The sequence below is a fragment of the Bison bison genome, unplaced genomic scaffold (genome assembly GCF_000754665.1).
Source record: "Bison bison bison isolate TAMUID 2011002044 unplaced genomic scaffold, Bison_UMD1.0 scf7180017864484, whole genome shotgun sequence".
In the NCBI taxonomy this organism is placed as follows: domain Eukaryota; kingdom Metazoa; phylum Chordata; class Mammalia; order Artiodactyla; family Bovidae; genus Bison; species Bison bison.
Window position 1 is genome coordinate 5,752,597 of NW_011495044.1, and position 12,769 is coordinate 5,765,365.

The 12,769-nt window shown below is 39.2% G+C and overlaps 1 protein-coding gene across 1 annotated transcript in view; it reads left to right on the plus strand.

Annotated features, from left to right (window-relative positions):
- Positions 1 to 12,769, plus strand: part of RRAGC (Ras-related GTP binding C) — a 15,541-nt gene that overhangs the window by 1,895 nt on the left and 877 nt on the right. Inside the window, exons 3-9 of the mRNA XM_010862818.1 lie at positions 123 to 356; positions 480 to 557; positions 1,702 to 1,905; positions 2,860 to 3,059; positions 5,549 to 5,663; positions 7,182 to 7,324; positions 9,040 to 9,188. Of these exons, the coding sequence (XP_010861120.1) occupies positions 123 to 356; positions 480 to 557; positions 1,702 to 1,905; positions 2,860 to 3,059; positions 5,549 to 5,663; positions 7,182 to 7,324; positions 9,040 to 9,188 (1,123 nt within the window). The remainder of the gene's footprint in view (positions 1 to 122; positions 357 to 479; positions 558 to 1,701; positions 1,906 to 2,859; positions 3,060 to 5,548; positions 5,664 to 7,181; positions 7,325 to 9,039; positions 9,189 to 12,769) is intronic.

Consider the following 12,769-nt stretch of genomic DNA (forward strand, 5'->3'; position numbering starts at 1 on the left):
CCCTCCCTCCCCTCCCCGGGGGCGCCGGGGGCCAGCCGGGAGGGGAGGCCCTGAGGAGGGCCGCGGCCGAGGTGGCCGGCTGGATTGTCCCAGCGCGCTTTCTCTTCTCCTCTGGGAAGCAGAGCCCGGGCGCGGTCCGCGCCGGGACCCCGATCTCGGAGTCCACGCCCAGGTCAGCCGAGGCCGAGTGGATCCCCGCGCTCCCCGAGTGGCCGGAGCGAGGCAGGTGCCCGTGGCCTCACCTCCTGGGACCTCACTTCCTGGGACCCAGCCCCCGTGCCATTCACGAAACTGAGACTTGCTCCTCGGTTCTAACTCGGAGAACTTTCCCACACTCCCTCCCCGACCGCGGTTGTGTGTGTGCCTCTTACTTCAGGTGACCTGAGTTTGCAGGGCTTCCCAGGTGAGCCCCAGGGAGCAGCGTCAGAAAGAGTTGTGACTAACTCCTTGGCCTTTGTATTGCCTGCTCTTGTTACTAGTACGAAGGAGACTTCACTGTGACATTCCTTAGTGGGAATGGGGGCTGTTCTTCCACCAGTTTTAGTACTTTTAGTCCGGTGAGTATAATTAGTAGTGATTTCCCTTCTGTGTGTGTGTGGCTACAAAAGTCTTGAGACCTGGAGAATATTTACAGACCTTTGTACGTGTGCTTTCACTTGGGAAATGGCAGGAGAGGATGGAGGGCTATTCGCTTTTTTAGTAAGGGAGAATAGAGGCAGGGTTGACGACCTCCATCAGCCATTCCTCTTAAACACAAGGTGAGCTGGTGATAAAATGCCAGATACCTGGCTTTTTGCTCTTTTCATTCTGTGGCAAAGATCTCTCCAAAATAAATCTCTGCGTGATATTCTGTAGACATGATGATTTTAAAAAGTAGCCTTCCAAATTTACGGGATTACTGTGTTTTATTATCTTTTCACCGTTATAGCAAAATCGGAGTACACTGATGGCAGGTTTTTAGCAAACTGGTTTTGATTCGTTATAGTGTTACTCACCGTCTAAACCTCAGGAATAACTATCCATTTTTCTCATCCAGCGAGTAGAGAGAGGGAAATTCCTTGTGTGTTGGAATTGTGTGGATTGTGATAATTGTGATTCTTAACAATTGCGTTTACCTTTTTTTTTTCCATGGGAACTGTCTTTTCCTTGTCAAGTCCCATTCTTCCCCTCCTCACAAATATTCCTTCTCTACCAATATGCCTTTTCCTATTTGGTATAATTTGCTTTTGTTTTATTTCTTCCACAAGACTGCAAACCCATGAAGGACAGGGTCCAGTCAGTTTCTTTTTTGGTTATTCGTTAGAACCTGATGTGGGCATTCTGATAAATTTTCAATGAACAAAACTTTTTAAACTTTAGCTATAAATTTTCATAATCTTAGAGCAGATTTTGGCTGAATTTATACAATGGGGAGGAAAAAAAACTGAGGAGAGACATTGCTACTGCTAGTATTGTATACAGACAGAGAAAATAGAAAAGTTTTAGCTTTTCTGGGTGATTTGGTTTTAGTAATTTGGTGTTTTCTGTTGTGTTACAAGTTAGAGGAGAGTGAGTACCAATGGATACACCATTCACTTTTCATCTCTTTTAAAATTTTTGCTGTAGGGTCACATTCTTTATGTTAATTCCAGGTGGAGTTTTTGTACTTATTTTAAATAAAAAGTGGAATAGTCATTAAATTGTCTTTTTTTATTTTAACAGGTGGTGTTTCATAAAATGTCACCCAATGAGACTCTCTTTTTGGAAAGTACCAACAAGATTTACAAAGATGACATTTCTAATAGCTCCTTTGTGAATTTCCAAATATGGGATTTTCCTGGGCAAATGGACTTTTTTGACCCAACTTTTGACTACGAGATGATCTTCAGGGGAACAGGAGCATTGATATATGTCATTGATGCACAGGTAGTTGGAAATGATGATGTTTACTTTTCTTCTCTGAAGGCGAAACATGTAGGAACAAAGAAAAGTTGTTTATCTTGTCATGTGCTTCTTGCAGCTTGTTTCTTTGCCACTAGATTTCCTAACTGAGAGAGGTACCTGCAGAGGTGCTTTAGGAGCAGGCATGCCTTTGTGCAAGGACACGATATGACATGACTAGGAGATAGGGTTTATATCTCTGAGTTCTAGTCAATGAGCAGTGTTCCATTTTTGTTAATAGTAGATACTGCTGTATTTTTATTAACTGTTGTGATGTCACCCACTGAAAAAGTCTTATCAGTGTGCCTGTAATGAGGAATGTGAGAACTGAGTCAGTAAATATTAAATGAATAGTTTCTTTAGTTGTCCAAATTCAATTTAGCTCAGCTAGCACTTATTGAGGGCTTAGCATGTGGCAGACACTCAGATAAATGGGACATGTCTTTATCCTTAAGAATCTTAATTTTTTTTCTAAGCTTAAGCATTAGCTAGGAATGAGTTCTGAGGTACAGACTCTGTTATGAGTGCGTTCATACATATGACCTAATTTGATTTCTTCGTCACAGTGCTGTAAGGTAGGTATTGTAATTACAATTCTATGGCTGAGTAAACTGAGATCACAGAATTTAAGCAACCTGCTTAAAGTCACACATCTAATAAATGGCAGAGCTGGGATTACTTAAAAATTTTTTTATTGGGAATAAGTGTCCATTTTCCATTTCCTTTTCTTATCAGTATTAAAAATTACAAGCATTAACTTGGTAGTTGAATTCTTAACAAGAGAGATTGAAGATCTATTTAGTGGTATAAGTTAATGTAGTTGTTTGAATACTTATGAATGATTAGGGTAATATATATTCTGTGGTTGGGGAAAGAGGTGGTTTGAGGCTTTCCTAACATAAGATTTCTTTTTAAAAAATATTTTGTTCTGACTTACAGGATGACTACATGGAGGCTTTAACAAGACTTCACATTACTGTTTCTAAAGCCTACAAAGTTAACCCAGACATGAATTTTGAGGTTTTTATTCACAAAGTTGATGGTCTGTCTGATGATCACAAAATAGAAACACAGAGGGACATTCATCAAAGGGCCAATGATGACCTTGCAGATGCTGGGCTAGAAAAACTCCACCTTAGGTAACAACCTGTGTGTTTGATATGGGAGCCCTGAAAAGTGTGTAAATGTATTCCCATCTCTGTCATTACAAACACGTAGCTCTCTGTTACTGGTATACCCTTCCCAAATGTGTAATGTTTTTGATTTCTGTTGAATTCAAACAGTTTTGGGAGCCTAATGTTACTGAGAAGTTACTTCCCCTGCTTTTTTGCATTTTCCCAGAGGTTGAAGTCAGGCGAGGTCTGTTTCTGTAGGTGTGTTTACAAATTCATCTCAAGAGACTGGAGTCAGGCTGTTTCCTCATGGCATTAAATCTGCTTTGGGATTCCCCCCTCTTGGTTTTTTTTTTTTTTTCCCCCTCTCCTTGCCTCAGTTTGAGGAATCTCACATTTGTTGCAGAACTCTGTAGCTTGATCTTTCACAGTATCTCTCTCAGTAGGAAGAGCCTTTTAAAGAGGGCACATTTTAAGTTTGGATTCTAATGTTTCTTGTTTATGTTTTTTAAAACACTTTATGCTTTTATAAACCTCTAAAAATTGGGTGAAGTGATTGTATCCATTAAATCTGCTTAGGGTTGCTATCAAGTTAAAGAACTGCTGATTCATAATTTTCATTGCAAAATTAATATTAAAGAACACCTACTAGATAAACTCAGTGGTTTGTATGCTTGTATTTTAAAAATATGTGAGAATTATTTTCTGCATCCTTTTTTATGGTTTAGGTAGAAATGAGTAATAAAAAGTACCCAAGAAAATGTTCTTTTGATGGTACAAACAACTTAAAGGGGAAGCAGCAGAGAGACAACCGTAGCTATTTCCTTATCCTTGGTCTGTTATAATGACTTCCCTCTAGGCTCAAGCCAACCCCCATCCTTACCCTAATATTCCCTAGGGCCTCCGGCTATAAGATCTTTCTGTTACTCTCCTAAGAAACCACATAGACAAGTCCCATTGACCTTTAGCCTGGATTAAAATATGTACAAGTAATTCATGCTTTTAAAAAAATTCAGCAGTATTTGTAGGAGAAAGTGAAAGTATCTTCCAATAAAATTCCTCAGTCTTATTTTTCTGCAATGAATGATGGGTTTTAAGCCATGATTGTCCTGTGTTCTCCAGGACCTGTAAGAACACTTCTGATCCTCTTAGCACCATGTCTGTCCCTTTCCAGAGCACCCACCTCAGTGGTACACACTATCCCTTTCTCCAGTTCTCTGTGGGGCCCTGGGCCTTGTTAACAGCATTAAACTTTTATTAATTACTAGCAGACCTATGGATGAGGTTCTTTTAATTTCCAGTTTCCAGAAACTCAGCTTCCTAGAATGCCCTGTGCCTTGGGAGGTTCTTCCTGTCGCCATCCATCTCCAAACCTTACAGTTCCTGCAGGACCTTCTTACATTGCTAACCTAAAATATTCCTTTACCTTCGTGCCTGTGGGGGGATAATCTTGGTCTTACCTCTTCCATTGTTCTAACATCTAGATTAGAGCCCCATCTAAGTTAGGTTCTTAGGTGCAGTCTTTGAAAGTATCTTTGAATTTTGATAAAAAGTGTGATATAAACAGTTCTGTGTCTCTGACTTTGTTATCTGTGTTTGTAATTACGTAATGGATAGAGCTGTGTAACTAAGAGTGTACTTCATGAGTGAAAAAGCAGGTACAGTTGACCACACTGTTTAAATTGTTAAAAGCCTCTCTCTCAAGTATGTGTTTTGTTAAATCTACAAATTTACTTCTTTGTGTATCCTTTTAGGCCTCCAGATAGCTGTCCCTTCTCTCTCGAGCTCCTACTCTCATCTTCCTTAGCATGTTATTTACATAAATTCTAAGTGCCAGTTTTATTCATTTGTTTACTCAACAAATATTCACGGATACTCTACAGGGCAGTGGGCACGCAGCTGTGAGCAAGGCTGACAGCCTTTATTCTCATGGAGCTTACATTCTGATGAATGAGACAGCTCAAAGGCACATAAATAAACGTATAGTGTAATTTTAAGTACTCATCAGTGCTATGCAGAAAAACAAAGGGGGAAGAGGTTGAAAGCAAAGGGCACAGGACTACCATTTTAGGTGGGATCAGAAAGGAACTTTCTGAGGAGGTAACATTTTATTAGAAACCTGTATTGTATTCTTATTTAATAAATGTCAATAAATGTCACCTATCTACTCTGAGCTTTCTCTTGGTTTTTTTGTCAGTTGTGGGCTTAAGAAACCAAGCTTTTTGGATCAGATTGCACGGACTTAGGTGAATGTTCAGGTTTCCGCATCTGAAAATGTTTTCCTAGTACTACCTCAGTTGCCCTCTGTGTAAATGTATTAAAGGGATGGAGAGCTATAAGCCAGGTGGGGAAATTGCTTTTGTCATCTTGAGTGAGGGAGATGGTGCACAAAATAGGCTTTATTTGAACTTACTGAAATGAAATGTGAAGAAACTTAAAATTTTATGTATTGTGATAATTGTTGTTGGACTTTTAAGATATTTTTCAAATTAATCAAACTGTGTTGTGTCTTTCAGCTTTTATTTGACTAGTATCTATGACCATTCAATATTTGAAGCCTTTAGTAAGGTGGTGCAGAAACTTATCCCACAGCTACCGACCTTGGAAAACCTATTAAATATCTTTATATCAGTAAGTGTGCTATTTAATTCAGTGTTGTTTCTGGTTTTTGTTGAATATATTTGTATTATCAAATTCTCCAAAAAATGCCTTGAATTAATCTGAGTCAAATTTAAAAGACAACACAGTTAAATATTAAATAAATAATCAGATCAGATCAGATCAGTCGCTCAGTCGTGTCCGACTCTTTGGAACCCCATGAATCGCAGCACGCCAGGCCTCCCTGTCCATCACCAACTCCCGGAGTTCACTCAGACTCACGTCCATCGAATCAGTGATGCCATCCAGCCATCTCATCCTCTGTCATCCCCTTCTCCTCCTGCCCAATCCCTCCCAGCATCAGAGTCTTTTCCAATGAGTCAACTCTTCGCATGAGGTGGCCAAAGTACTGCAATTTCAGCTTTAGCATCATTCCTTCCAAAGAAATCCCAGGGCTGATCTCCTTCAGAATGGACTGGTTGGATCTCCTTGCAGTCCAAGGGACTCTCAAGAGTCTTCTCCAACACCACACTTCAAAAGCATCAATTCTTTGGTGCTCAGCCTTCTTCACAGTCCAACTCTCACATCCATACATGACCACAGGAAAAACCATAGCCTTGACTAGACGAACCTTTGTTGGCAAAGTAATGTCTCTGCTTTTCAATATGCTATCTAGGTTGGTTATAACTTTCCTTCCAAGGAGTAAGCGTCTTTTAATTTAATAAATAATAGAAACATTTAAAACATGGTTTGAGTTATTTTCTGAAATTTTCCTTAATACTTTTTTTGTCTTAAAAGGCTCTGATGAAAAATTTTCTTATGCTTTTCTTAATTAAAAATATCTTTGTGATCTCTTTTCCTGAAGGAAGAGTAGAAAGTGGGATATACTGGGTGTTGGGAATTAGACTCAGTTTAATCTCTGCTTTATTGAAGGTCACATTGAAAAATTGATCCTTGTTAACTGTAATCTCAGTGTCATATTTCACATTTCTTATTTTGAAGATTCAGCTTAATTAAAAAGGATATTCTTCCCATCAGTTTAGCATTCAGCGACTGTGTTTTCCAAACACTGCTTTGAAGGACTCAGTGTGTAGTGATCCCCAGTTCTTTAGGCTTTTGCACTATGCTGGATGTTGATGTGAAACATTGTTTGCTGAGTGCCACATCAAACCTTTCTGGTAGCAGGATGATTTGAATCAGAGATTGATTATTGTCAAGAAAAGGATTATCAGAAATGTAGCATGGCTTGATTTTAGGAGGATTTTGTTTGTTTGTTTTATGGTGGTGTCTTAGAAAATAATTCATTTAAGTAAAGAGGACGAAAGAAGAACAAATTTGAGTGTGCTATTATGTCAGTAAATCAAGAGCAGAGAAACATTTTGACTTTTCTTCTTTGGATAAGAAAAGTGTCTCCTAAACAAAGTACTGTTTACTCTTGGTATTGGGTTGTATTGTTAAAAATGTTCTTGGATGTTAATGATTCAGGATCTTTGATAAGTTTACAAATTGTGATTCTTTAAAAAATGAACACTTGACTTTGTTTTTTTCAAGAATTCAGGTATTGAAAAAGCTTTTCTCTTCGATGTTGTCAGCAAAATCTACATTGCAACAGACAGTTCTCCTGTGGATATGCAGTCATATGAACTTTGCTGTGACATGATTGATGTTGTAATTGATGTGTCTTGTATATATGGGTAAGTTGTGTTTGTATATATTTTTGTAAGATCTCAGACAAGTGGAAAACCACCAGTTTGACTTGTTAGGGGGATTAATTTCTGAGGCATCTAGCAAGTACTGTATGAAGTAGAACTGACCATAGTGCTTCAGTTTGGAGCATAATTTCTCTGTGAGTGGACTGCTGGGTCTTACTCTTTCCGAGTGGATGGACAAGAGCAGTTGAAAAGGTGTGACTAGTGCCAGACTTAATTATCAGTGAAAGTTTCACCTGCTTTAATTTGGGGGGTTTATACTGTGTCTTCTCACTACTGCGACTTCTCACTACTGTTAGATCAATAAACTAGACTAATTTATTGAAAACACTGAATAACAAGAGTATGTACTGGTTCCTAATTTGATTTAGGCTCTGTGGAACTGAGGAGTCCTTAATCTTTCAGAGAGCACAGAAACAAGGAATGTTTGACCTATACATCTCAGTTTCTAAGAAGTCTCTAAAATATAAACTCTTCTTTTATTTAAATTCACCACACTTTATACAGAAATTTGTAAAGAAATGGTTTTGTAGAATAGTCCAGAAGACAAGTGAAAACCTTGGTGGATTTACTAATAATTATTTCAAAAGCCAGTGACCTCTGCGCCTCTAATAGTGATGGTTCATCTTGTATATTAATGTCAGCCCTCCCAAGCACTGTCCTGATGCTCTGACATTACCTTTGCTTTTTGATGCTCTGACATTACCTTTGCTTTTTGATGCCTCTGTCCTTGATCTGTTGTTCCTCTGTGTTCCACCTAGTCTAAATCCCTCTTTCATCTCTCTGTCCCTACCTGGCACCTTGGTCTTTCTGCCTCACTTGTCAGTGTCTTTCTCTAGCTGCCTCGGGGTAGGGAATGCATTTGTCTTAGCTCTTCTTTACCTGTCTATTCTTGTTTTCTATTCCTGTCAGTTTTGTGACTACATGCTTGCCTTTGTTTTTATTCTTTCCCCAGAGAAGAAGTAATTTTGTCTGTAGGTCATGCAGAAAAGTTTCATGTTCCTGTTCCTAGTTTTAAAAAGAGATGAATAGAGTGTATTTTTTATAATTAAAGAATCAAATTTAGTTGTAAATTTTATTTTCAGTATAAGACACATTGTAAACTACATTACACATGATAAAGTATATTATAAAAAAGAAAAGAAACAGCCATTACTTCATTATTATTAACCTGTGTGTGAAACTTGGTATGCTTTATTGAAGTTCAGTTTGTTGCTTACTTGGCTCTTGATTTGTGTTTTTTGAAGGGGGACTCCATGTAATTCTGACAATCTAATCTGATAAATGAAATAGCTTTCAGACCCTGTAAGGCTCACTTTGCAGGCATCAGGATCCCACAGTATCTTTGATAGACCGTATTTACTTTAGTTTTTGTACTTACTCCTTTTTCCCTACTCACAGTTTTCATATTTCAGGTCCTTCTTTATTTGCGGAGGGTGTCAGCACTGATTAGTGTGAAGTAAAAATTAGAAGTCTGCTGTTTTCCATGCGTCCTAGGTCAACAAGGTGGTGTGAGCACATGGAATGATTATGCAGCATGGGCTGGGCACCCACAGCTAAACACAGCTTCTGTTCCACTGTGGTCAAGCCAGCCTTTTTTCTCAGAAGACATTTAGGAAACTGGGTAGAAAGACTTGTGCAAATGTGACAGAATGCCGAGTTGGGAAACCTATAATGAACAATACTTTGTTTTAAAACAGGCTAAAGGAAGATGGAAGTGGAAGTGCTTATGACAAAGAGTCCATGGCCATCATCAAGCTGAATAACACAACTGTCCTGTATTTAAAGGAGGTGACTAAATTTTTGGCACTGGTTTGCATCCTTAGGGAAGAAAGTTTTGAAAGAAAAGGTAATGACATTTTAAAAACTGTCTTTATATAAAGGTCTTTGTCATAATTTCTTAGGTTCTGGAAAACAAGAGAAAACATTGTTGCAGTGTTAGAGGATTTACCAGTTGGTTTGATCCCCTGGAGAAGGGCGTGGCAACCCACTCTAGTATTCTTGCCTGGAGAATTCCATGGACAGAGGAGCCTTGCAGACTACAGTCTGTGGGGTCACAAAGAATTGGACATGACTGAGGGACTAACACTTTCACTTGCATGACGTTTTCAACTACTTCTGTGCCTTTCCCTCCATGTACAGTCCATGCTTTCTCCTGCCTTCTTCTGGTCTTTTGTTTTTAAATCACATTTTTTATTCCAGCCTCTGATTTCACATCCTCCTGTTACCTGTCTGCCTGCATTTGGCTTCCACCTGCACCAGTCTCCTGAGGTGGTTTGAGACGTCACCGGGTCACCTTCTTGCCACATTTGGTGGCCTTTCCTCTTCAGCCTTCCCAAGCATGTGACCGTGTCATCCCGTCCTCCTTCACGCCCTCTTCTCTCTGCTTTCCCAAAGCAGAGCTCTTTGGGTTCTTTTGTGTGTCTGTTTCTCTGACCACCTGTTTCTTCTAATTTTTCTTTTTCTCAGTTCTGAATGCCCTTCAGAGCCGCGGCTTCTGGCTCACTTCTTCACTTATTCTTCTGGTCAGCACATCACATCTATGACTTCAGTTAATCTCTGTGTAGTTGACGGAAAAATTCACCTCTCCAGCTCTGACTTGGGCCTGTTTCCATCCCATATTTGAAGCTGTTAGTAAGGCATCTTTACTTAAATATTTATCTTTCCATGATGTCAAAAACCGATGAATATTTTCCCCGTTGTTTCGTGACTCATGGCTACTCTACTTCTGTTACTAGTTATGCCATTTTCCTGGTGTCCACACTTAGCTGTGTGCAGTCTGGTAATCGTGTGGTGTAATTGCTTCCGAGGCCCTTGCACAGCATCTCACAGAGGGTGTTCTTTGTTCTCCTTTTCCCATTCTTTTCTGTGGTTTTCATTAAATCTTCACCAACTCTTTAACATTTTCTTGTGGAACTTTCTAGGGTGTCCTATCCATTTCCACTGTTGGTATCTCCAGTCCAAGTCCTCACCCATCCAGGCCTAAGGTGCTGTATTCAACATATATATTGAGGGCTCAGTCTGTATCGTCCTTTATTCTCAAGGCAGACTAGTTTTCAGAATATTCCTTTCATCGTGTTATTTGACTACTCAAGGGTCTATAGTAGCTCTGTTACTCATGCAACAAGTTCCTTCTCTTCTGTCTGGGTTTGTGATATTAATTAATATTGAATGAGTTAATATTTCACTGATGCTTATATTAATGAAATATTTTAGATATACAAAGTTTTTTTGATAAAACAAAAATGTATATATTCCCCTTTGAGCTTAAGATCTGAAACATGACCAATACATATTTGTCTTTTGTGTATTTCTCAGTTGAAACCCTCTCTTGTGCTCTGTTGAATGTAGTGTTTTCTTTTTCCTGTGTCTGAATTAGTCTTTACTTCTTATCTTTCCTTAAACTATATAGGGTGTTATATATCTTTGTGTAAACCATGTCAAAATGTAAGTCATCTTCTGCAGCTTGCTTGTTTCTCTTCATTCAAGATTGGTTTTGAGGTTTATCCATATTAATAGCATGTTGCTTCAGTTCATTCTTTGTCACTGTGGAGTGTGTATATCACAGTTTATATTCTTTTTACTGTATGTTTAGATGATTTTTAAGATTACAAATAGTTTTGCAAGAAATTAATGAACAAGTTTGCCTTTGCACATAGGGAGAATTTCTCTAGAATAGGAAGTATTTAGGAGTGGAATTTATGGAGGGCATATGTGTTCAGTTTTATTGTTGTTGTTCAGTCAGTTGCCCAGTCCGACTCTTTGTGACTCCATGGACTGCAGCCCCCCAGGCCTGTGTATCCCTCACCATCTCCCAAAATTTTCCCAAGGTCATGTCCCCTGCTCAAGTTCATGTCAGTTTTATTAGGCATTATTGAATTGCTCTCCAAAGTGGCTTTATCGTTTTCACCCCAGACAGAGCTTTGTGGGAGTTTCTGTCACTTCATGTCCTTGCTAATGTTTGATGTTGTCAGATTGTTCAGTTGTTGTCAGTCTGGTAGGTGCGAAATGATGTCTCATTAGGGTCTCGTTTTTATTTCTCTAATTACTGGTTGGAGCAAGCATCTTTTTCATTGCAGGTGCTCTTTCATGTCTGTTTAGGCTTCTCTAGTAATTTATTTGTTCCTATGCTTTTATCTTTTTTGTGCCTCTTAGGAGTTTCTTATCTTTTTCCATTCTAATCTTTAAAAATTTTTAAAAACTTTTGGTTCCTGGAAATTTTCAAGTAAACACAAAAGTTAAGCAGCTCAGCGATTCCATGTACCTGTCCCTGCTTTCACAGTCATGAACACATGGTCAGTCTTGTTTCCTGTATATCTTCATTTTTTTTTTTAATCCTTTGTTGTGGAAAGTGTCACACATAAAAGAGGAGAGAAAATAATGTAAGGAAGCCCTTCGTATCTATCACCCAGATTGAACAACTATCAAAATCATAGCCATTTTTATTTCATCTCTGTACCTTTTCTCCTATTGGGTGATTTTGAAGCAAATCTCTGACATCAAATCATTTTGTCTTATAGAGATTCCAGCAGGTATCTCTAAGCAGTAGTGCTGTTTTTAAAGCGTAATGGTATTACCATTAATAGATGTTAAAAGAAAAAAAAATTAACAATGATTTCATATCATCATCACATATCCACACATTGTTCAGGCTTCCTTGATTGTCAGTTTAATTTTACCATTTGTGGAGAACTCAGTTTTAATGTAGTTGAAGTTATCAAAACCTTTATTTTTCTCTGAATCTGAAGGAACTCCTTATTTTGACTCTAACCTGCTTCTTCAGCCGCCATTCCCAGTACTTCTCCCAAGAATTGTCTGCTCCCATCTCCAGTCAGACCAGGTTCTTTCCTGTCTTCACCTGTGTGCTGTGTTCTCAGTGCAAACGCCCTGCTATTTTCTTGTGATTTTGCTCCTCTTTCCTGCCTATTTAAATCTTGCCCGTATCCTCAGAGTCTTGTCTGCGCCCTGCAGTTTTCTTGGCTGCTTTTGCCTTACACTTGACCCTCCCACCTTTGGGCTGCTTCCGCATCTGTAGTCGCTTCGGTTTGTTTCTTGGTTTGTTGTCTTTCTGTCCCGGTGTCCTCGAGGACCAGTGCTTCTCTTTCAGCTCTGCTGTTCTCAGTACTGGCTACTAGTTTCAGGTTCTTCTCGTGATGTGGAAGGACTTCTGGATCTCCAGCAATCTCCCTCAAATTCTGGGCACTAAGGAGGATTGGGGGAGGAACAGGGACGTCTTCCTTTTAAGGAGACTCCATGCAGGTCTTACACACTTGCACTTTTCTTGGTGGCCGGAATTGGTCATATGTCCATACGCACCTGCAAGGAACCCTTTGACTAAAATCTGATTTGGAAGCCAGTTCATAAGCAGAAAAGGACAGAGTTGCCCTCCTTCCCCCTCTGAGGTGGGGGAGCTGGCTTCCTGAGGCTCTG